Below are 22,268 nucleotides of genomic sequence, written 5' to 3' on the forward strand. Positions count from 1 at the left end.
AAATGCTTCTTCTGCCACAAATTACATAGTACGATGATGTCACTTACACATATGCATCGGCTATATCCAGTGCCTAATAATTGTTCACAGAATTTGGGTCAAAGGTCATTAAGGGGTCATTTCGGTCTGAAAGCTAAAAATATTCAAAAATCACTGTTTTTACAAATTACATAGCAGAGTGTTGTCATTAGCACACATGTATTGTTACCAACCAGGGTCTTTGGGGTGTCTACAGTTTTGGGGTCAAAGGTCATTAAGGGGTCGCTTCCGGTCAAAAACCAAAAATCATCAAATATGTTCATTTTTTAAATCTTTAAACATAACCAGACCAGAGCGATATAAACTTCATATATGCATTAGTAATACCCGATGTATGCACGGTATTTTTTTTTTTTGGTCAAAGGTCATTTAGACGTCATTTCGGTTTTAAGCTAAATAACTTCAAGAATTTTATCTCCATAACTAAGCATAGTAGATTTTTAAATTTAAACTGTAACAATGCATTTTCTCGGTGTATATGCGGTTTTTTTTATATTGGGGTCAAAGGTCATTAAGGAGGTCAAAACGTCAAATTTGCAAAAAATGTTTAAAATTATGGAAAAGTAGCTGTATCTCAGCCTATGGGAGACGGATAAAGCCCCTACATGCTACAGTGATGCACCATTGTGATTGTACCTTTCTGTCTCAAGTTATATGTAAATAGGATCAAAGGTCAAAGATTAGCATTTCCGGCCCAGAACGCCCGGCTAGGTTCAGATCTGTTCCCAGATCTAGTTCTTTCTTTCTTCTTACCTAGCTGGGGGGTTTTCAACCCCCCGAGCTAGGTACTGTTTTGCTATCCGATCTTTCTTCTTTCCTTCTTCTTCTTCTTCTTTCTGGCAATAAATTTCAAAATGCTTCTCCTCCTACATGTTACACCCTACAATTACGTAACTTGCACATATGTATTGGCTATATCCAGTGCCCATAGGGTCTAAACAGAATTGGGGTAAATGGTCATTAAGGGGGCATTTCCTGTATTTAACCAAATACCTTCAAAATGCTTCCTCTGCCACATATTATATAGTACAATGATGTCATTTGCATATATTGCATCGACTATACCCCACGCCTAGAACTTGCATACAGAATTGGGGTCAAAGGTCATTAAAGGGGCAAAATCTTACAATAGCATTATCTGGACATCTGTAAGGGGTATGGGGCTCAAACTCGGTGACAACAAATCTCATGACCAGGGGAACAATTTGCACGGGTCAGGTCAAAGGTCATGCAGAGGTCAAATTTTAGAAATGAATTTCCTGGACATCTGTAAGGGGTACGGGGCTCAGACTTGGTGACAACAAACTTAATGATCAGGGGGACATTTTGGAACACTTTGCAGGGGTCATGTCAAAGGCTATCTGGGGTCAAATCTTATAGTTTCATTTTCTGGATATCTGTAAGGGGTATGGGGCCCAAACTCTGTGACAACAAATCTCATTATCAGGGGAACATTTTGCAGGGGTCAGGTCAAAGGTCATGCAGAGGTCAAATCTTATAAATGTATTTTCTGGACATCTATAAGGGGTACAGGACTCAAACTCGGTGACAACAAACCTCATGACCAGTGGAACATTTTTGGAACATTTTGCAGGGATCAGATACCTCCACAACACCAACACACCCCAGCTAGGTTTGTGGTCTATGACCACCATTTGCCACTAGTTCTTCTTCTTCTTCTGGCAACAAACTTCAAAATGCTTCTCCTCCTACATGTTACACCCTACAATTACGTAACTTGCACATATGTATCGGCTATATCCAGTGCCCATAGGTTGCAAACAGAATTGGGATCAAAGGTCATTAAAGGGGCATTTTTGGTATATAACCAAATACCTTCAAAATGCTTCTTCTGCCACATATTACATAGCACAATGACGTCACTTACACATGTGCATCGGCTTTACCCAGCGCCCATCACTTGCACACAGAATTGGGGTCAAAGGTCATTAAGGGGTAAAATCTTGCAATTGCATTATCTGGACATCTATAAGGGGTATGGGGCTTAAACTCAGTGACAACAAATCTCATGACCAGGGGAACATTTTGCAGGCATCAGGTCAAAGGTCATGCAGAGGTCAAATTTTAGAAATGCATTTTCTGGACATCTGTAAGGGTACGAGGTTCAAACTCGCTGACAACAAACTTAATAACCAAGGGAACATTTTGGAAAATTTTGCCGGGGTCAGGTCAAAGGTTATCTGGGGTCAAACCTTTTAATTTTATTTTCTGGACATCTGTAAGAAGTATGGGTCTCAAACTCAGTGACAACAAATCTCATGACCAGGGGAACATTTTGCAGGGGTCAGGTCAAAGGTCATGCAGAGGTCAAATTTTAGAAATGCATTTTCTGGACATCTGTAAGGGTACGGGCTTAATGCCAAGGGGAACATTTTGGAACACTTTGCAGGGGTCAGGTCAAAGGTCACCTGGGGCCAAATCTTAGAATTTCATAATCTGGACATCTGTAAGGAGTACGGGACTCAAACTCGGTGACAACAAACCTCATAACCAGGGGAACATTTTTGGAACATTTTGTAGGGGTCAGATACCTCCACAACACCAACACGCCCAGCTAGGTTTGTGGTCTATTACCACCATTTGCCACTAGTTTTATATTGTTTTCAGGGATTGATAAATTGACGTAACTTCGCAAAGAAAAGTTGTATCAACATGGGGTTTTCAGTTTCTGAAAGCTCTATATATGTCCTCTTTAGAAATACATGTAAAACTCATTTTCGACCAGTTTCGACATGTGACTCACTCCCCTTGATCATGTCACATTATATATACAGATATTCTATAGCCTATACCTATTTTACATTTTACTGTTCATAGATCCACTTACAATATCAACCCTATAGACTTCTCCGTAGTCCACTTGCCCATTGTGCATATTCTGGCTACTGCATTTAAGCTTAAAACTTTGATTTAATTAATTTGTGCACAATTGATAGATTTTCACATCTGATCTTTAATTCAGTCACCATACTCCCTCTGTTTGTTAGCTTCCCAAGTGGACTACTGACTTTGACTTGCAGTTAACATTTTTAACACAGGACTCTATGGAGAGTTAGGCCAATTTCTGGCCTAACTAAAATTGGTCATGATGTAATGCATCTTTAAATGAATCTGGCTTGTGATTGGTCGCCCAGATCTCGTTATTGTTTAAATCCTCCGGCACATGCCATTACCATTAACTATACATGGTACACAACTATCTATGGAATGCGGCGCTTTTGTGCTGGCGCGAAAGTTGGTGGATGAATGTATGCATCTAGCGCGTATTGTACCACCATCCTTTGTGCTTGTGGTTAGATTTGATTGATAAACAAGTATGATTGACTGTGTATTTTAGAGAACAAAGTCCCGAGGCAAAGTTCTGCTTAAAAGTCAAAGTACCGTACATAGTCGAATATTTTAATCGGGCCTTCGCGAATAAACTGGTAGATTCCAAAATCAGAATTGTTCAGTATTAAAGTGAGCCATTATTCAAGATGTGTTGCATTCAATAACATAAGTATACTTACTTTTACTGTCACTAATTATATAAACTCTTTATGACCATTTTACTATTAATTATAATACACATCAGTATAATTTTGAGCTCCAACAGGATGCGTTCATCATGATTAATCATAACATATTTTTACTTAAATCAAAATTCGACTATGGCATAGTCTATATCAACCCTGACACTTAAAACTGCTAATTAACCATAATTAATTAATGAGTACTTAAAGATTCCTAGTAGGCCCCTATACTATAAGCCTCAAGTTCAATATCATCATAGATGGTAAAAAAATGAATCTATTTATAGATCAATACACGACTTCCCTAAGACATAAACACATGATCAGTTATGAAATTATAAATAGATTTCATTGTAATCCCATTGGCTCTTTATGTAATCAGATTTAGCCTATGAACTATTTTAGGGTAATTCTGACTCTGAACCATGACAGCTTTAACTTGAACGTGGTACAGTGTCTCCAGACTTGATTATTATTTTAATATTTTAATTTGGATTATGGAAATAAAGATTCAATGATTCAATGATTTTGATTTCAAATGCTTTATACAATTACAACAAATTACAATCCCTGATAAGCTGTGTTCACATTGTCGGATGTACGCCAAGTGAACTCGGTCGGCGCAAGTTGCTAGGAGTAGCGGAAGGTGCTGCCAGGAGTAGTGGCAGTGTGAACGCCCGGCCCCCAACTCAACACAAAAGTTGGCAACCATGAGAGTTACCAAATCTTTTAAAGACCCCCTTTGCAATGATTTTTCATCAAATTTACCCCCTTTTTTCATGCAAAATCGAGGACAAAATTTGGCCAAAAACAACCCCTGTTTTGTGGTTTTCAATGACTAGAATTTCCAACACCCCTTTTCAATGACACTAAATATGGACATAAAATTAGCGGATTTTCCCAAGTACCCCTTTTATCCAAATTTCGCGGACAGTGCTAATTAAATACCACCTATTTTGCTGATTTCACGGTCAAATTTCGCGAACTATCCAAATTAAATACCCCCAATTTTCCCAATTTCGCAGTCCTCGCTACTGGTAAAATAATTACCCTTTTTCCGCGGCATTTGGTAACTCTCATGGTTATCAATTTTGTGTTGAGTTGGGGGGCGGGGGCGGGTGTGAACGATGGTCAGCGTAAGTTCCCCCAGACGATTTACTCCTGACAAAACTCAGGAGTAGCGAGCTATGCGGAACTAAGAAATTACATTTCGTATGGTTAAAAAAGGTAACGGAAACACCGAAAGTTGTAGCCGATGTTTACGCTGACCAGAAGTGAATGCTTTGTGGAACTGAATGGCGTAGTGCTAGGAGTAGGCTTGGCGTGGACACGTGGTAGAATTAGGGAAAATATTTATGGAATTTTTATCAATGTTAGTGTAAGTTTACGCCGGGTGTAACTCAAAATGTGAACATGACTATGGATAGGGATCAGTCCCAGGCATCAGTGAAATGGACTTTGAAGGACGGACATTGTAATGACATTTTGAGTCATGGTTCCACTCCCAGTATGTTGTTATGGGGAGTTGTCTTAATGCACTATTGCTTTGTCAAGTTCACTGCCATCCCAAGTATGCCAATTGTTATCCTTCAGTTATTCGGCGAGATTCAGCTATTGCCATGATTGCAGATATACCCAATATAGTAAATGTTTCTTCAGCTCTGTCATTCACCATGTTCAATCACAAAATTAAAATAGCATTTTAAAATAATGTGAAGAATGAGTAGTATAAAAATACTACTCGTTCAACGAAGCTAAAAAGGTTGTTTCGACGAAGGAATACTTCGTTCGACAAAGCTAATTTTGTAATGTGTACGCTCGCTTCGTTCAACAAAGGAAAATGATCATGTGATAAGTGACCTTCACCGGCTTTAATAATAGCTGGGCGTTAATAGCTTCATTCGAGCTTCGTTAATTCTCATGAAATGTGTACAGTGCAATGTCTTTGTTTGGTCTCCGTACAGCGTAAATATGTGTACGCATGCTTAATTAGTTAATCAAGATTAACTTATCTTCGTCAAATGAAGAAATTTTCTAATGTGAACAGGGTCCAGAGGTTGGACTGTGATTTCAGGCTTGGGAAAGCAGGACACTGGGATGGAACTAAATAATGTCATGCTCATCAGCCTCAGGCCTAAAATAGCCCTACTATAGGGCCTTTTAAACACACTATATCCGAGAACTGCTAAAACCCACTAACCGCTCCACCCAAATTTCTGGGGAATAGCAGTCACAGGGTTTAGCAGTTCTCTGGATATAGCCAGGTTTTATGATATATCATGGTTTTGGATCACCACGGTCAAAAGGCCCTATACTAGTAGGGCTAGCCTAAAAGGGGTGAGTGGTGCAGTGGGTGTGATGCATACCAAAAATGATAAAAAGGTCTACTTTTCAGTTTAAAAATCTTACAGTCCAATTGGCCCACAACTAGCCCCCCAAAGTAAATTATTCATAGAAAGAAAGAATAGTTTATCAACAACAAATAAACACAAATCCTTCCACAACCCAACTCCAAATAAAAATTCCTTTAAAAGAAATGGGCGCCCAATGAGCTGGACGGTATATGGTGAATTCCATGGTGATTAGATTTGGTATTATAATGATTTTTTTAGGGAAGAGTAGAAGATGATCAAATAACAAATACGAGAGAAATGCTTCATGGAATGCAGGGCCTAGGGTATATGATGGATAGTATAGAAGACACAAATAAGTAAGCTTCCCCCTAGTCATCTATACACTCACTCTTGTCACACGACCAATTTCGACAAAGTCATGTAAACGTAATTTCGTTTTTCACCCGACCTCCGTCCAGAAACAATCCTGAAATGAAATCCTGCATATCAGAAAACAATAATAAAATAAAATCCAAGCATATTGTGGTTTTATTTCTGAGCAAGGGTATAATTTTAGCAAAACAATTGCGGAGTAAATCTAGCAAGAGTGAAATTAGAAGCTTTTCACAAAGTCATGCCTATATGGTGCACCCTTCGTAGAGGGCGCCCCAAAAAGCAAGGGAATGTGCTTGCAAACTTTTAGAGGTTAATTAAGTTTACATTTTGCACATTAGCTTATCTTTTTTGGGGGGGGGGGGAAGGTCCATTTTGCATTTTGCATCTATTCCCTTGCAAACAACTCCTGGCAAGTGACTACATGCCTGGGCATGCTGGCATGCAAAACACCAAAATATAGGCCTAAATATTATGACCTAATAAAAGCTAAAAATAAAAACTGAAACTGAAAGGACATAAAAATGAGAATCCAATTTAATAACAGGAATAATTATCTGTCATGGTGACTGACATAGTAAACATCCTACCACAATTTTATACCAAAACAGTAACACACCATTAATATTTTGTCAATCCACAGGAGTGATTAACGGTCCCATACCGTTTCCAAAACGGTATTTGGCTCTGTAGAAACACGCTCTCTGACTCTGATCGTTCAAGAAAGATTTTAACCACAAAAATCCACTAACCGCCCCTCTGCGCAATCACGATTTCTTCAGTCCATGGTCTGAGCTGAGTATAGTCTGTTAACTTAGAAAAAAAGCTGTCCTTCTCGTCGGACTACACATATTGTTCAAAATGGCTGCCTAAATTTGACCTCAACCAGATGACCTATAACCTGACCTATGTTTTCCAAATAACATAAGAAAGTATATACCGGGGTCACTCCCATTGTGGCATGTACACCATCCGCTATAATCAACTTTTGAAAAGCACCCTAAACAAGGATTTAACCCTTGGCTAAAACAACACCCTAAACAGGGATTTCATTCCTAACATCAAATTTCATACCCTAAATTTCATTTCCGCGTATTTAGAAATTGCAATTTTGCTACCTTTTTTTCCAATTTTTCATGTTTTTGACACCCTAAACGCGATACGCTGCAGATCGTGCCTACCCACCTAAAAAAAATCGACCCTTTTACGCTGCTTTCATTATCGCGATGGTGTACAGGCCACAATGGGAGTGACCTCTCGGGTATATACTGAGTAGTATTACATTTGCTACCATCCATTGTAGAAGAATGAAAACAAGCTATAATAAAATTCAGAATTCAGGCTCTCCCATTTAATAATCAGGGTCGCTTGTTTATGGGAATACTAGTGTTTAAACATTAAAGCAATATTGTATGAGTTCTGAAAAATTATATATTTGGGCATTTGTATTTCAAGTTGCATACAAAAAAAAACAAGACAAAAACAGTATTTTTGCACAGCCAGGCCCAATCAAAAACAGCAAAAATAGGTAAAAAGAATACCTGAATCACACATGGTACCGGGTAAAAAAAATCAGTTGAAATAAGGTTCTCTGGTGAATCAAAACTGAATTTTTGTTTTTGGGTCTAAAAAGTATGGCAGAGACTTGCTTTATTTTAAGGGTATGGAGGACAACTGAGGGATACATGCGTTGGTTCCATTTCTCCAAGGAAAAAAATATCCGAGGGGGGGATATATGCTTACACCCCCCGGCTGGTACGATGACAGAATTTGGTGGGTTACAATTTTCCATCATAATTAGCTATAATTATATTGTTATCTTCCCGCAATCAAGTGGAGTTTTGAGTTTCTCAAGTTCTACCATTTGTCAACAATGCAACATGTTCTACTTGACTCTCTTCAATATTTCCCTACATTCTCAATGCGCACTATCTAAAATGTGGTGTGCATTGTCATTGGCAATATAATATTTTTCATTTTCTTAATCACAAAACCATGGCAACAGAAATGTTACTACTTACCATAGAAAAAACATGATGACATCTTCTTAAGGTTTATTCCAAAACAAATATCTGGTTATTTCCAAAAATATCCTTCAAAATATCTGATGATTCCCTAACAGCTCGGTAAGTCAGTAAGGTATTTCATTCGTTATAATAGCTCAATATGTAAAGAAGTCACACAGAGCAGTGTATTAAATCTCCAATACACACCTTGCTTAGCACATGCCTTCACTCACGCTCTCTCACGTTCATAGGTCAGGCTATTAACCAGTGGTTCACCACATCTCTGCCAATGGATGGCTCTGTGAATCAATGGAGCGACTCGCTGGCTGCGCAGATCAGAAAAACATTGTGTGTCGGCCACGGTAATAATCACCCACATGCTCTGTATGTGTACACACCACAGGAAAGGGGAAATCCTCACACTGAGTGACTGAGTAGAGTGGCGCTGTTTTCTTCAAGTCTGGTCAGTAAAAATATAGCACACCTTAAAGGCAAGTCGTCTGGAAATATATGAACAATGAAAAATATGGGTTGATATTTTTAAACTTTTGCACTTTGGTGATTTCCTTAACATGATAAGAATAGCTAAGAATCTTTCAGAATGAAAAAGTCTTTAATAAATGAAACAAAACATATCATAATTTATATTCCTTGAAACTGTTAAAGATATTTTAATATTAAAATATTTTGATTAGGCCTAAATTAATTATTAAAGTGTTATTGCCTTTCACTTATTTCAGGGCTATTTTGTAAACAAATATTACCAATTGGGACAAAATATGTAACTAGCCCATTTCTATAAGTCAAATGCTCCCTGTAAAACATACATTATTGCCAGCAAACACAAGAATGTTTTAAACACATTATAAATGTGTTATAAACACATATAAATGTGTTATAAACAAGATTTGGTTTGGGGCAAAACATTTTAATAACATTTAGGCCTAATTGTCTTATATAAAGGTCATGAAAACATTTTAAATGAAAAAATTTCACAACAACATTTCAAAACAAAAATGTTGTCAAAATGTTAATATAAATTTTCTTTTTTTGGCAAACGTTTTTGCAAAATATTGTGTTTTATAAAGTTTTGAATCAAGTTTTCAAAAAATGCTTTCTTTCTGATTGCTGTTTTACATAGGCCTAATCCAGGGCAGCAGCAAGGATGAAAAAAATATGTAGGCCGCCATCCCAAATGTGGGGCGGTCAAAATACAAATAATATGCTCAAATTGAAATTTAAAAAGAAAAACAGCAAATTTCTCATAAAGCAGGGCGGTCATGGTCCGGCCACCCCGCTTGCTATAACCCACATTTAAAAAAAGTTTTCTGTAAAACGTTTTGTGTTTGCTGGGTTCATACCACCATAGACCCTAGAAATGTAATTTCTAGGGTCTATGATACCACTGTGGGTTCATACCATCTCATCATCTGTTGAATGCCCTTTAAAATCCTGAAGCAATAAAGACTCAACACATTGGTATGTTTGCAAGTGATAACCTTGATAACAGCTGACTGGGGTCATGAACCCTAGTTGAAACCAGACCCCCTTGGGTGAGCATGGTCTCTGCTTTCTACTGTGAACTTGTTTCACTTTGAACTTGTCTCAACATTCATAACAATGTCACAACACCAGCAGGATCTCGAACATGTGCATCTCTAAGGACACAGTTCCTTCAGCACAATACCTTTGCATATTCACAAAATGATCTTTGCGAATGTTGGGTACTAAAGGTTGTACTACATAACTTAAGATCAAATTGTGAGCTCTGGTTGTTTGATGAAGGCTTGCACCGTGTCTTTGGATGGAGACCAATTTGGGTCCTCATGAAAGGCCAATTCTTGTATGTATTTTACATTATGTAGTAGACTTGTCCTATTGTGTGCCAATTAGTGGGACACAAACTTGAGATTGAAAGTAACAGAAAGACTATGACTAGTCATCTATATCCATAATGATAAATAATTTCCATCTAGAAATACATAGAGTCAAGATAATCATGCAGGAATGTCAGGTTAGCAACACTAGACTGAACTGCAATCTGTTGTGCATATCTGAGTATTAAATATAACCATCTCTGCCAAATTGCTTGCATCTACCCGCAGACCTACCAATAGCCTGACAAATGTGTCACACAAAGTGGACCGTTTTGACAAATAAAAAACTACTGTAAAAGTCAATATTTTCGCGAGAAGATATTTTCGCGATTTTGAACATTTTGTCAATTGCGTGAGAATAATTTCGCGGTTTTGATATTGATACAATAGAAACCTAATGCAAAAGGTTATTTTCGCGAGTTTTTATTTTCGCGATTTTATGTCCACTCGCGAAAATAAAAACCTCGCGAAAATTTCTACTTTTACAGTATGTGGTCACTTGAATAGAATAGCCTATAGGATGATAGGCCTACTGCCAAATGTGTTGTGATTATACAAAAAAAGTAATTTGTTTCTTATAACTTCTGAGTTATGGCTTGTGGCATGTGAAATTATGAAAACTTAATCATATTGATGGAATATTCAGTATAATGTGACATAATGATTCACTCAGGTCGAAGTTGGCAATAATTGCTTGTGGAATAACATATCTGGGAGTAAAATTTTGAAATGACCATAATTGTTTAAAATTGTTTGCCTCTGCCTGTATGTTGTGATCATAATTGAAATCAAAATTTGCCAATATAACACAGGTGTTTTGGTCATATAAATTTAACATTGATCTTGGTCTCAAAAGACCAAATTTAATATTGCCACATATCAATTATTGTGATAGTACATTAAAAGGAAAAATTGTAATGTATTTTGTGCAATAATTTTATTTTCTTTGATCGCATGCCAAGAAAGATATGAAAATACCACAATGCAACATACACCCACTCAAATGTATATGATTGTTATTATCAAGAATAACGTTTTGTTTTCTTAAACAAAACCTAAGAACCGGGGGCTGCATCTCCTCCCACCCATTCACAAATTTCCAGATAAGATATGGAAAATGATGTTCTTAACACGTACCTATGCCAAAATAAACGCCAACATTTTCCCTGGTCATGCATCTCCAGCTAAGTTTCACCGAAAGAAGTGCTAATGACCTTCCGTGTTTACAAACTGTTCTAGCCTGGTATCTATGTGTGAATTCTTAAACTAACTTGGTGTTACATTACAGCTGGAAGGTATGAAATAACGACGCCTGTAAGACTGTGTCGGTATAATGATGGGATGACGTCCAATTATCATGTCAGTAATATCTGCAGGTTATAACTTATAGGACCACAGGAAATGGCTTGCTTTCTCACAGTGGTTATGCTTGTCTAGAAAGCGAGTAAAATTATTTCTTCTCTCCGCACCGTGACGCACCCCTATAAATCAGCAAAAGGTCCACTTTGTAAAAAATTGCAAAATTGAGCCAAAATGTTAAAATCACAAACTTTCTTTGAAATTGTCTAAAATATAGGCGAAATCAATTATAACAGGGGGTTCAGGTCTACTACATAATACAATGAAGATTTTCTGGAAAGGAACTTGAGTTGCGACAAATTCATATAGGCCTATCACACCCTGGCTGGCAATAATAACCATAACCAATTATTGCACTAGGGCTCTGTGTGCTATTCGAGGGCCCGAGGGGCAAAGGTAGAGATTTCATCCCTTCCCCCTCATGGGATGCTGGCTGCCTTGATATTTAAGATTAAATTTTAGATCTTTTGGTGCTTTTTAGGGTAGCCCATTGTTGATAATTTGAATATCAAATTTTGCCCCCCCCCCCATAAAAGTAGCCTTGGCTCACCTGAAAGTCCTAGGTTCGCCACTGTCGAGGGCATCATCATCAGAGGAACTGACACAGATCTGCCCTAAACAGGAATTTAGCTTGGTTTTGCAACAAATTTTACCCGATAAACATAATTCTATTTGAAAGGTACCCCAAAGTAGAATTTTATCGAAGGTAAATTTGATAAAATATCCTTTATTACATGGTGTGTTTTTTGATCATTTTCTACTATATATATATATTTAATGTTTGGGTGATAATCCTGATGCAAATCAGGAAATAAAATACTTAAACATGTTTAATGATCCAATCCACTAATTACAGGTTTAAAAACAACCCCTTTTTTAGAAAATAGGCATTTTGACCCGGTCTAAAATGATCTGCGTTCTCTGAAAATGAACCTTTCCTCACATTTTTCTGGTGTGTACACACTATGAAACTTGAGTGGCTCCCATGCTTCCTCACAAAATTCACACAAAATGTAGACTACCCCGTAGTCCACTTGCCCATTGTGCATACTCTTGTATTTAAGCTGATTTAATTAATGTGTGCACAATTGATAGATTTTCACATCTGATCTTTTCCCCGGAGGGGTTCTTCCTGGTTGAAGGTATACGGGGATGTGCCACGGTTTTGGGGTACCTTTTCAGCGATTTTGGTATATCGATGGGTGGGTTTTCAGTCACCCTACTCCCTCTGTTTGTTAGCTTCCCAAGTGGACTACTGACTTTGGATTGCGGTTTACATGCTTAACACGGCTGTCTATGAGCTTCTATGGATGAGATTGTCGGAAATCTGGCCTACTAAAATTGGCCATGATGTAATGCATCTTTAAATGGATCTGGCTTGTGATTGGTCGCCCAGATCTCGTTATGGTTTAAATCCTCCGGGTACCTGTCATTACCATTAATAACTACATGGTACACAAGTATGAGCTAGTATGCGGCCTTTGTGTTGTGTAATTGCATGAACGCGTCAGTAAGTGCATGAGCGCGTCTTGTATTTGCTTGCGGTTAAATTTGATTGATAAACAAGTATGATTGACAGTGTGAGTGTTAGGGACTTTGCCCGTTCAGAATCCCGTTTAAAATTGAAAGTCCATAGTCGATTTTTAACCTGGAATTTCACGATTAATAAACTGGCAGATTCTAAAATCAGAATTGTTCAGTATTGAAGTGCCAATACAATTATGACATTATGATAATGTTGCATTCAATAATATAATAAGCCTCACGTATACTTTACTTTTACTGTCACTAATATAATAAACTTTTTCATAACAATTTTATACTAGTATTTTGATGTAATAAATATCAGTATAATTTTGAGTTCAACTGAATGCTTTCATCATGATTAACATTAATAACATGCTTTTATTTATCAAAAATCGACTATGGCATAGTCTACACAAAATGTAGAAAATCTGATGAAATCATGCACAATGAATGTGCATAGAAATGCACCAAAGAAAGGGCCAGTGTTATTAAAAACTGAAAAAAAAACCAGTACTGTCAAAAAGGACATGAAAGCCCACATAAAAGATCAGTTTGCCTAATTAGAGAACCTACAGAAAAAAATGTACAACGTATTTGGTAACTTCAACCCACGCCTAGCCTATACTGTTTTGATTTATATTTAAAACTTGTAATATTATTTCAGTTGGCTGTATTATGATAAGCCTTATGATGAGGTATACATCTTTGAATAATTGATATGAGATCATAACATTCAATATTCAACACTCACAGTTAGCAAAATATTAAGCCATTAGGCCTAACAAAAATAATTTGCATTGCATTGCTCCTTTTTAAAAGCTCCAGAGTCAGGGCCGAAGTTAGAAAAAACTGTTTTAAAATCATTATCCCACATACTGTACAGTATTTAAAAAAAGTAAGTTAGACATCAAATACAATGAATAAAAATTCATGCCCTGGGCGCCACCCTTTGGAGGGGGGGCGCAGAATTCACCAATTCAGCATCGATTCTGCGCCCCTACTTGTGTCGAAAGTCAAATTTTTCGTGCTCTTCATGCCCATACTGCACAAAATCATTTAATAAAAATTCCCTTTAAAAGGGAAGGCCAGCCTCAATGCAGAAGAGGTCTTGTAAATAGTTTGGGTCACCGTGAAAGGCATTTTTAGGATCACGCTTACATCCATGTTACATGACAGTTCACCAAACCATCAATGCTGAGAACATGCACACTGAAACAGCAACTCCTGTCAACTCTTAATTAATTCATTATTCCAAATTGTTCTGTATTTTTGTCTTTACTGCTTTTTACCCATGCTTATTATTAAAATCAAGAAATACACTGCAGTTGTTAGTTAATTAAGCTATGTAAACTCAACTTACATGCACATTTTATTTTAAAATGATTTTATATTATTTCGCAATGTATAGTTTACTATAAAGTAGATAGTGGCAAGCACATGATAAAAGGACTGATCATTCACTACAATCTTCACTTTTAAACTGTATTTTTTGAATGTGTTGATTGTTAGTCCGAAACTCCTGCAAAGCTATGGACATGGCATCTTACCTACTCCATTCTGTAATAGTCTGCATTGTTTGTTTTCTCAGTCTTCAATCATTTTGTTGAATGTAATTTTATGAATCAAATAAAAAAGATAGAAAGTGGCCTCACTTTAGTTATGTGTCATTTTACAGTATTTATAATTTATAAAGTAAGACAATAATTTATTTATTTTCTATAAGTGCATGCCAAAATATGGGATATATTGTTCAATATTATAGCTAACCCTAAAAACTTTATTTTCCATCGGATTTTTCCGTTGAAAAGACAAAACTAATGTTAAAGATAGCAATAATATCATCAATAACATTTTGAGTCAATTTTATCCATAAAACGATACAGGATAGGACAGATAATTACTTCAATGTGGTCCATATAATGAAGATATAATGAAGATTTTGATTCTACAACATTAATAGATCTGTTATCAACATATCAATTATGCACTCACAGGCAACCAAACATCATGCTATGCTCAGTAGTCCACTGATATGACCTTGTTCCAATGATCATTCCCGGCTAATTACTAATTGTTGACCATGTCATATTTTTGATATGCTGATTGCTGAACAAGTTTATGTTTATATGTGTAGGCCTAACCTATGATAACTTTTTAAGTCATAATTAATTCAAACATAACTTTGGCAATACTCAACGGCAAAACATACCTTCTTTTCCTTGCAAATCGAATTAGCAGACATCAAAAACATTTCCACCACAAGAAGTAAAAAAAAAAATTCATACCAATAGAAGAAGGCTATAATCTTAGCTAATCTTTAGTGTACACAAATCCCATCTCAGAATTAGGTACCAGCCCTATGGGCTGGCGAAAAGGCTGATATTCAACTTCATTATAGGCTAACCAAAATTAATGAGTGATAGGCCCATCAATTTGTGCAAATTGTCAAGAAATTGGGAGGGGCGCCATTTTGTATCCTTAGTCCTGGGCAGGCCCGTACGCAGGATTTTTTGGGGGGGGCGCTGATTTTGAAAAAGTGGACTTTTTTCCAAGGGGGTGCGATTTTGTGAAAAGTGGACTTTCTTCACAAAATTTGGACCTTTTTTGACCAAAAAAGCGTAAAAACCTGATTTTGACTTTTTGTATACTTTTGCCAATTTGCCTCCCCTCCCCTTTGCGCATGCCACTGTCTTTAATTAGAATATGTATCACTATCAATGATAATCAAAGGCTAAATAATATAAGCTAGAACAACTAATAAAACATATAGACTTACCTTATTGCTGCAGAATATTGCATATCTAAACAGTCACTTCAAGATAGGCCTACATGTATCTTCAACTTGCACGTGACGGAAGAAACTTGACTGTCTGGTAGCTTCTGGTGGTTCACCAGCTCAGCGTCGGACACCTGAGCGATACCTAAAATGAGAGAATACAGGACTATAAATATGACAACAAGAATAGACAAAGTAGTGTAATGATCGCCATTTCACCATCAATCTCAGGCTCAGCTCCCTGATCTCAGCGTGTACAAATAAATCACCAACCTCATCTCAATTGCTGTATCCTCCTCATTTTGATTTTAATAATATTGACTCAATGAGGGCAGCATACTGTTTCGAAACTCAGGAGGACTTTTGTTGAGAAAAGTGGGGGGATGACGAAATGCCCTTTTAAGAGCTAGGATAAGGGTTAGGGTTGGAACTCCCTATAAGCTGAGGACTTTCCCATAAAACCGTATTTCCCCCATACCCCCAAATCAGGTGGCCTTTTTTCTTTTTTTTTACAGAGGAAGTATTTTAATATTACTGTCTGGTCTGGTCTGGTGTAAAAATTTAAGTAGACTAGCGCCCTCTCACCACTATCCATCTGGCGCCGCTGGTGCCGCAGGATGGTGTCAGTCGTGACCTTTGTACGATTGCCAGTGACAGTTTATCAGGTGTTTATTTTAGTGCCATCTCTCTACATAACATGACATGCATAGGAAGATAACACCGGCAACTTGTCACTGATAAGGACTAAATAAGGCAGTCCCTGTATTCTAGTTGTGTGTACCATAATGGTGTTCATCTTGAAATTTAAATGAAGATTTCTAATCTAATTTGTGAGTATTAAAAAATAAAATTTGCATGATCATTCATACCGGCCGAGTCAGTGTTTTATCATTCTGAACTCGGCTCATGATACTCACTCACTGAGCAGCAAGCAGGTGTCATAAAAATGCTGATGATCATATTAAAATTAACATGTATTTTGACCCGCCTGTCTGTCATCTACCATACCTAAGATCGTATACATACAGGGGTATAGCCCCTACTTTCTAGGGTGTATGATAGGGGTAGATGCACGATCTTTGGCCCCCGGGCTTTGGCCATACTACTAGTAGTAAGTACTATAGAAAAATTATCAAATTCGTGTACATCGTGGAACATACTCTTTGCGTGGCTATGCATAGTAAGCAGTTGTACGCAGATAGCCTCGCTAATATGGACCCGTGAGAGTAGCGTTGTATGCTGCGTGTAGTTAGCATGATTAGTCGCGAGTAACAAGCGTGAGTTGAATGTTCCACGATGTACACAAATTTAATATTTTTTCTATAGCAATGAGCAATGTGATTTTGATCATGGGGCATGTTTCATACAACTTCAGTCACTCTGCATTGCCTGTACTGTAGTAGTGTTAGGGGCTATAGGCTAGCTATGCAGCCTGGGGAGGGTAAAATTACAGGGTGCAAGCATTTTTTGTGTGGAGGAAATGGGGTACTAATTTTTTCGAAGGTGGGGGTAGGCAAATGGACAATTAATTAATTGGTACACATACATGGCAATGGCACTTTTTAAATAAGGGGCTTTAGGCCAGTATAAAATTAATGTTTTGGTTCTCGTCCAGAGGATTTTCATGAATTGATGAGGAGGGAGGGTTTTTTTTTTTTTTTTTTTTTTTTTTTCAATGTAAAATTAGCATTGTCAGTAGTTTTCGGTCTTCTCCAACAGTGCTCGAGGAAGCGATGAGGCCCTTTTTTTTTTTTTTTTTCAAATGTGAGATTCTGAGGATAAACCCCTAGAGTACCACAAAAGTCTTGGAAGTGATGCTTGTTCTCTAATAAACTTATTTATATGTATGAAGATTTCATAAATCATTCCAAAGTCTAAAAAAATTGAAAAATTCTAAAAAAAAAAAAAAAATCTGACAAATCCCAGAAATTGAGGAGGGAGGGGACGAGAACAAAAATATTAATTTTACACGGCCTTATCAAGGTATACCGTACCATTGATCTTGTTCACTGGTATGTATATAAATGTGTTGTTTATCCTGAGTGCTCATAAAGTACATGTACCAGACTTCAGACCCAAAAAGTTTTTGCTGGAAAATGAAACTTACCATGGAGGTCTTTAATTTCAAATTTGTTCGGACTTGAGATCTTGGTGGCACAGCCCGTTATGATGCTTTGAAGTTAGTCCTGCCAGCAAGACTTCAGTCTTTATCATAAACATAATGACATCTACGGACCTGATGGTATGCCGAGTTACAGTTACTGGAACTAGCTTTGAAGTTTACACGTGGGCGCTTTTCATCAAAACATTGAATTTGCTGTTTTTATGCGCCATCAAGATCCCAACTTTTTTCTTGGTTTTTGTGAACCATTTAGTAAAAAAAATGTAAAATGCAGGTTGGGATGATGATGGCGCAAGATGTTATGCCCCTCCAAAGTTTGTCATTTGTAAACTAGGCTCAGAGAGGCCGAAATTTCAAGAATTTGTTTCAGCTGAACTAGGGCACTGAGCACGCTCATATTGTACATGTGAGTTGCTGGTGTTAATATGGAATTTTGTGGAGAAAATTTTTTTTGTATCACAGTTGGGTACATAATAAGGAAGACTAGTGGCTCTTAAGGGGTACTACACCTGGCCAATTTTGTGCCTATTTTTGCATTTTTCTCAAAAATTATAGCGCATTGGTGACAAGTAAGATGTGTATATTATAGGGGCAAGGACTACAACTACTGCACTGGAAATTTTATTTCAGCACAGACAACAGTTGTGGAGTTACAGTCAAAAATGAGGGAAAACCAGTATTTGATCAATAAATCAATAACTACTTGCCTTGAGGTGCTGAATTTTCAGTGCAGTAGTTGTAGTCCTTGCCCCAATAATATACAAATCTTACTTGTCACCAATGCGCTATAATTTTTGAGAAAAATGCAAAAATAGGCACAAAATTGGCCAGGGGTGTAGTACCCCTTAAAGCATCTACTTACAGTAGGAATTCCAATTGAATGAACGCAGCTTTCAATAGCACGACTTTTTTGCGTACAGTGCGCGATATACACCAGCGTATGCGACTGTGCGTTAGTAAAGCAGAAGTGAATCCGTCCATGATGTTAGCATTGTATCCAAGGTCGTGCTTTCGCATTGTAGTTTGAAATACGCGATATACAATCGTGGCCGATCGAGTACAGCTATTGTGTTCATTCAATTGGAATTCCTACTATAGCTACTTCCTTGCAAACACAATTTTTTTTAAAAACATTTTTGTATTGTGTTTTGCTTTTGCTGAAAACATAAATGTGAGGTTAAAAAATTGTAAAAAACACTAACATTTTAAAAATACTGCCAAGCTGTTGTTGTGAAATATTACATTTTGTTTAACATTTTTGCCAAATATTTTGTTAGCACTTAAAAATAACATTATGATAGAATGTTTTACAGCAAGTTTTTAAAAATGTTTTTCTACATTATTTTATGATTTTATCCATAATATATATAACCTGACATTTAAAGATTTTCTCTAAAAATTTTTGTGTTGCTGTGTTATTGTACAGTGCATGCATTATGTGTTTAATTTTATCTTGAAAAATGCTTACATCAATGATTTTCTACTTTTTCAGGTGACAACTGTTTTGAAACTTAGAAATTAAGGAAAATATCAACGGAAATATATTTTACTTAACCGTGTACTAATTGTGTGTGACCGTCAAAGATTCAATCATGGATGATAGATTGGTGTTGGTAGTACCTGATCCTTTGGAAGAAGAAGTCGGAGTCCTACTTGAAGAAACAGAGCAAGGGAAGATGTTCTTCTTAATGCCTCATCCTCAAACAACAATTCACCTGCTGATACAAACCATAAGAATGTAGAGAACTTTGCATCCAATGGAGGAGGCCATAATAACCATGACAACCATATATTACCTAGCAACAGCATGTCTGGGATGTACAGTGAGAAAACAAGACTTGGGGGAGAGCTTTTTCCAACCGAGCATGTGGATGATAATTTTATACCAATAAGTATTGAAGATGGACAAATACAGTATAAGAAAACTGAAAAAGCAAAGTTGAAGGAATTAACCAAAATGAAGTAAGTTTTCATTCAACGTAACATATTTAAAGTCCCATTCAGTGATCCCTTAAAATCGTGTATAAATCCCTTAAAAGTGAAGGATGAGTCGTTAAAATTGTCATTATTGTATACGCACAAAATAAAGTTGTGGTCAAATTTGAAGGAAGTTGACTTCATGCTCTGTGTAAACAGGGTCAAGGAATCACCTTTTTTGGGCAAGTTCAACATGATCATGAAAAGAAAAAATACCTGGTTTTTTTTTGTTTTGTTTTTGTCTCGCCTGATAAGGCAGGAGACTATATAATCACTTTTCCGTATGTGTGTATGTATGTGTGTGTGTGTGGATGTGACAAATTTGGTTAAAGTTTTGGTTAAAGTTTGCCTTGCGCCTATTTTCTCGGAGACTAGGGGTTGCACGTTCCTCAAACTTGGTGGGTGGGTGCATCTTGACCCGAGACAGAACCGGTTTGTATTGGTTAGTGGGTCAAGGTCACCGAGGTCATCTAGGGTTCATCTGAGGTCAAATTAGTAAAAACTGTCGTATGGGCATGAAACTTGGTGGGTGCAGTCAACATTTAAAGCCAAATTTGTGGAAGGTCATTACAAGGTCACCAGGGGTCATCTGAGGTCAAATTAGTAAAACTGTCGTATGGGCATGAAACTTGGTGGGTACAGTCAACATTTAAAGCCAAATTTTTGGAAGGTCATTTCGAGGTCACCAGGGGTCATCTGAGGTCAAATTAGTAAAAACTGTCATATGGGCATGAAATTTGGTGGGTGCAGTCAACATTTAAAGCCAAATTTTTGGAAGGTCATTTTGAGGTCACCAGGGGTCATCTGAGGTCAAATTAGTAAAAACTGTCGGATGGGCATGAAACTTGGTGGGTACAGTCAACATTCAAAGCCAAATTTTTGGAAGGTCATTTCGAGGTCACCAGGGGTCATCTGAGGTCAAATTAGTAAAAACTGTCGGATGGGCATGAAACTTGGAGGGTACAGTCAACATTTAAAGCCAAATTTTGGAAGGTCATTTCGGGTCACCAGGGGTCATCTGAGGTCAAATTAGTAAAACTGTCATATGGGCATGAAATTTGGTGGGTGCAGTCAACATTTAAAGCCAAATTTTTGGAAGGTCATTTTTGAGGTCACCAGGGGTCATCTGAGGTCAAATTAGTAAAACTGTCGGATGGGCATGAAACTTGGGGGTACAGTCAACATTTAAAGCCAAATTTTTGGAAGGTCATTTCGAGGTCACCAGGGGTCATCTGAGGTCAAATTAGTAAAACCTGTCATATGGGCATGAAACTTGGTGGGTACAGTCAACATTTAAAGCCAAATTTTTGGAAGGTCATTTCTGGGTCACCAGGGGTCATCTGAGGTCAAATGAGTAAATACTGTCGTATGGGCATGACACTTGGTGGGTACAGTCAACATTTAAAGCCAAATTTTGCTAGGTCATTTCGAGTCCACCAGGGGTAATCTGAAGTCAAATTAGTAAAAACTGTTGCATGGGCATGAAACTTGGTGGGTACAGTCACCATCAGCCAGATAATCGTGCCCAGCCGATAACCGCCAAATTCATTTACCTCTACCAAAAGTAATCGCAAAAGCAGGCGGTCACAAAAGCAGGCGAGACTCGTGGTTCGAGAACCGCCTTGTTTTAATCTGTGCTTTCAAATTGCACCAAAACATGGTGGGAGCAGCTCCAAAAGACCCTTTGATTTGACCAAACACAGATTTCTGAAAGACCCTTGATTTTGATAATTTCAGCTCTAACAGAAACCAAAATTCCTTATTTCTCACATTTCTGGGTTTTTTTTCAGGCGATTTTCAACCAGAAAGCCAATAAAGACTGTTCGCAGCTCCAAAAGACCCTGTTTTACCTGTTCACAGCTCTAAAAGTCCAACCCCCTCAAAATTTCGGGGGAGCATACCCACCAAAAATTTATGATGTCCCCCTGGGTCCCAACTGCCCTGGGTTGAATTTATCTGGGCACACCCTTGCTAAATGGCTGATAATGGCTGCATAATGTGTTTTTGTTTTACAGACGAATAAGAAAGAAAACTTTGAAGATGGTTGAGAACCTGTATGTGAGGTAAATATATTTGGATGGAATCATTTTCTTGTAAGAAAATTACACCATATCGTCCTCATATTGAAAGGTGGAAAAGGAGGTATTCGCTGTCGTAGTGCGACGTCAAAACAGATTAACTGGCTAACGCTATCTGTGTTCAGAACCACGATCAAAATGATCATAAAACAAAGTTAATCCAAGCTTGAGCCAGTAAAGGTATGACGTAATCTCAATCAATCACCAATCAATCAATCAATGTATATTGATTGATTGAAATTTAATTT

The 22,268-nt window shown here is 37.4% G+C and overlaps 2 protein-coding genes across 4 annotated transcripts in view; one reads left to right on the plus strand and one right to left on the minus strand.

Moving 5' to 3' along the window:
* Positions 1 to 16,106, minus strand: part of LOC140160622 (uncharacterized) — a 97,705-nt gene extending 81,599 nt beyond the window's left edge. The window contains exons 1-2 of one of the 3 annotated variants that reach the window (XM_072183873.1): positions 15,844 to 16,106; positions 8,512 to 8,804 (exon numbers count right to left, since the gene is read on the minus strand). The gene's annotated coding sequence lies outside the window, so the exon portion shown is untranslated. Of the gene's footprint in view, positions 1 to 8,319; positions 8,805 to 15,843 lie in introns of all 3 variants that reach the window. The other 2 variants (XM_072183872.1, XM_072183875.1) reach the window with 2 other exon arrangements.
* A 399-nt stretch (positions 16,107 to 16,505) lies between these two features.
* The window catches only part of LOC140160626 (phosphatidylinositol 3,4,5-trisphosphate 3-phosphatase TPTE2-like), a 95,394-nt gene continuing 89,631 nt past the window's right edge, over positions 16,506 to 22,268 (plus strand). Inside the window, exons 1-3 of the mRNA XM_072183877.1 lie at positions 16,506 to 16,673; positions 19,458 to 19,927; positions 21,958 to 22,005. Coding sequence (XP_072039978.1) covers positions 19,773 to 19,927; positions 21,958 to 22,005 — 203 coding nt within the window. The 5' untranslated portion in view covers positions 16,506 to 16,673; positions 19,458 to 19,772. The remainder of the gene's footprint in view (positions 16,674 to 19,457; positions 19,928 to 21,957; positions 22,006 to 22,268) is intronic.

This window comes from Amphiura filiformis, chromosome 9 (assembly GCF_039555335.1).
Source record: "Amphiura filiformis chromosome 9, Afil_fr2py, whole genome shotgun sequence".
In the NCBI taxonomy this organism is placed as follows: Eukaryota; Metazoa; Echinodermata; class Ophiuroidea; order Amphilepidida; family Amphiuridae; genus Amphiura; species Amphiura filiformis.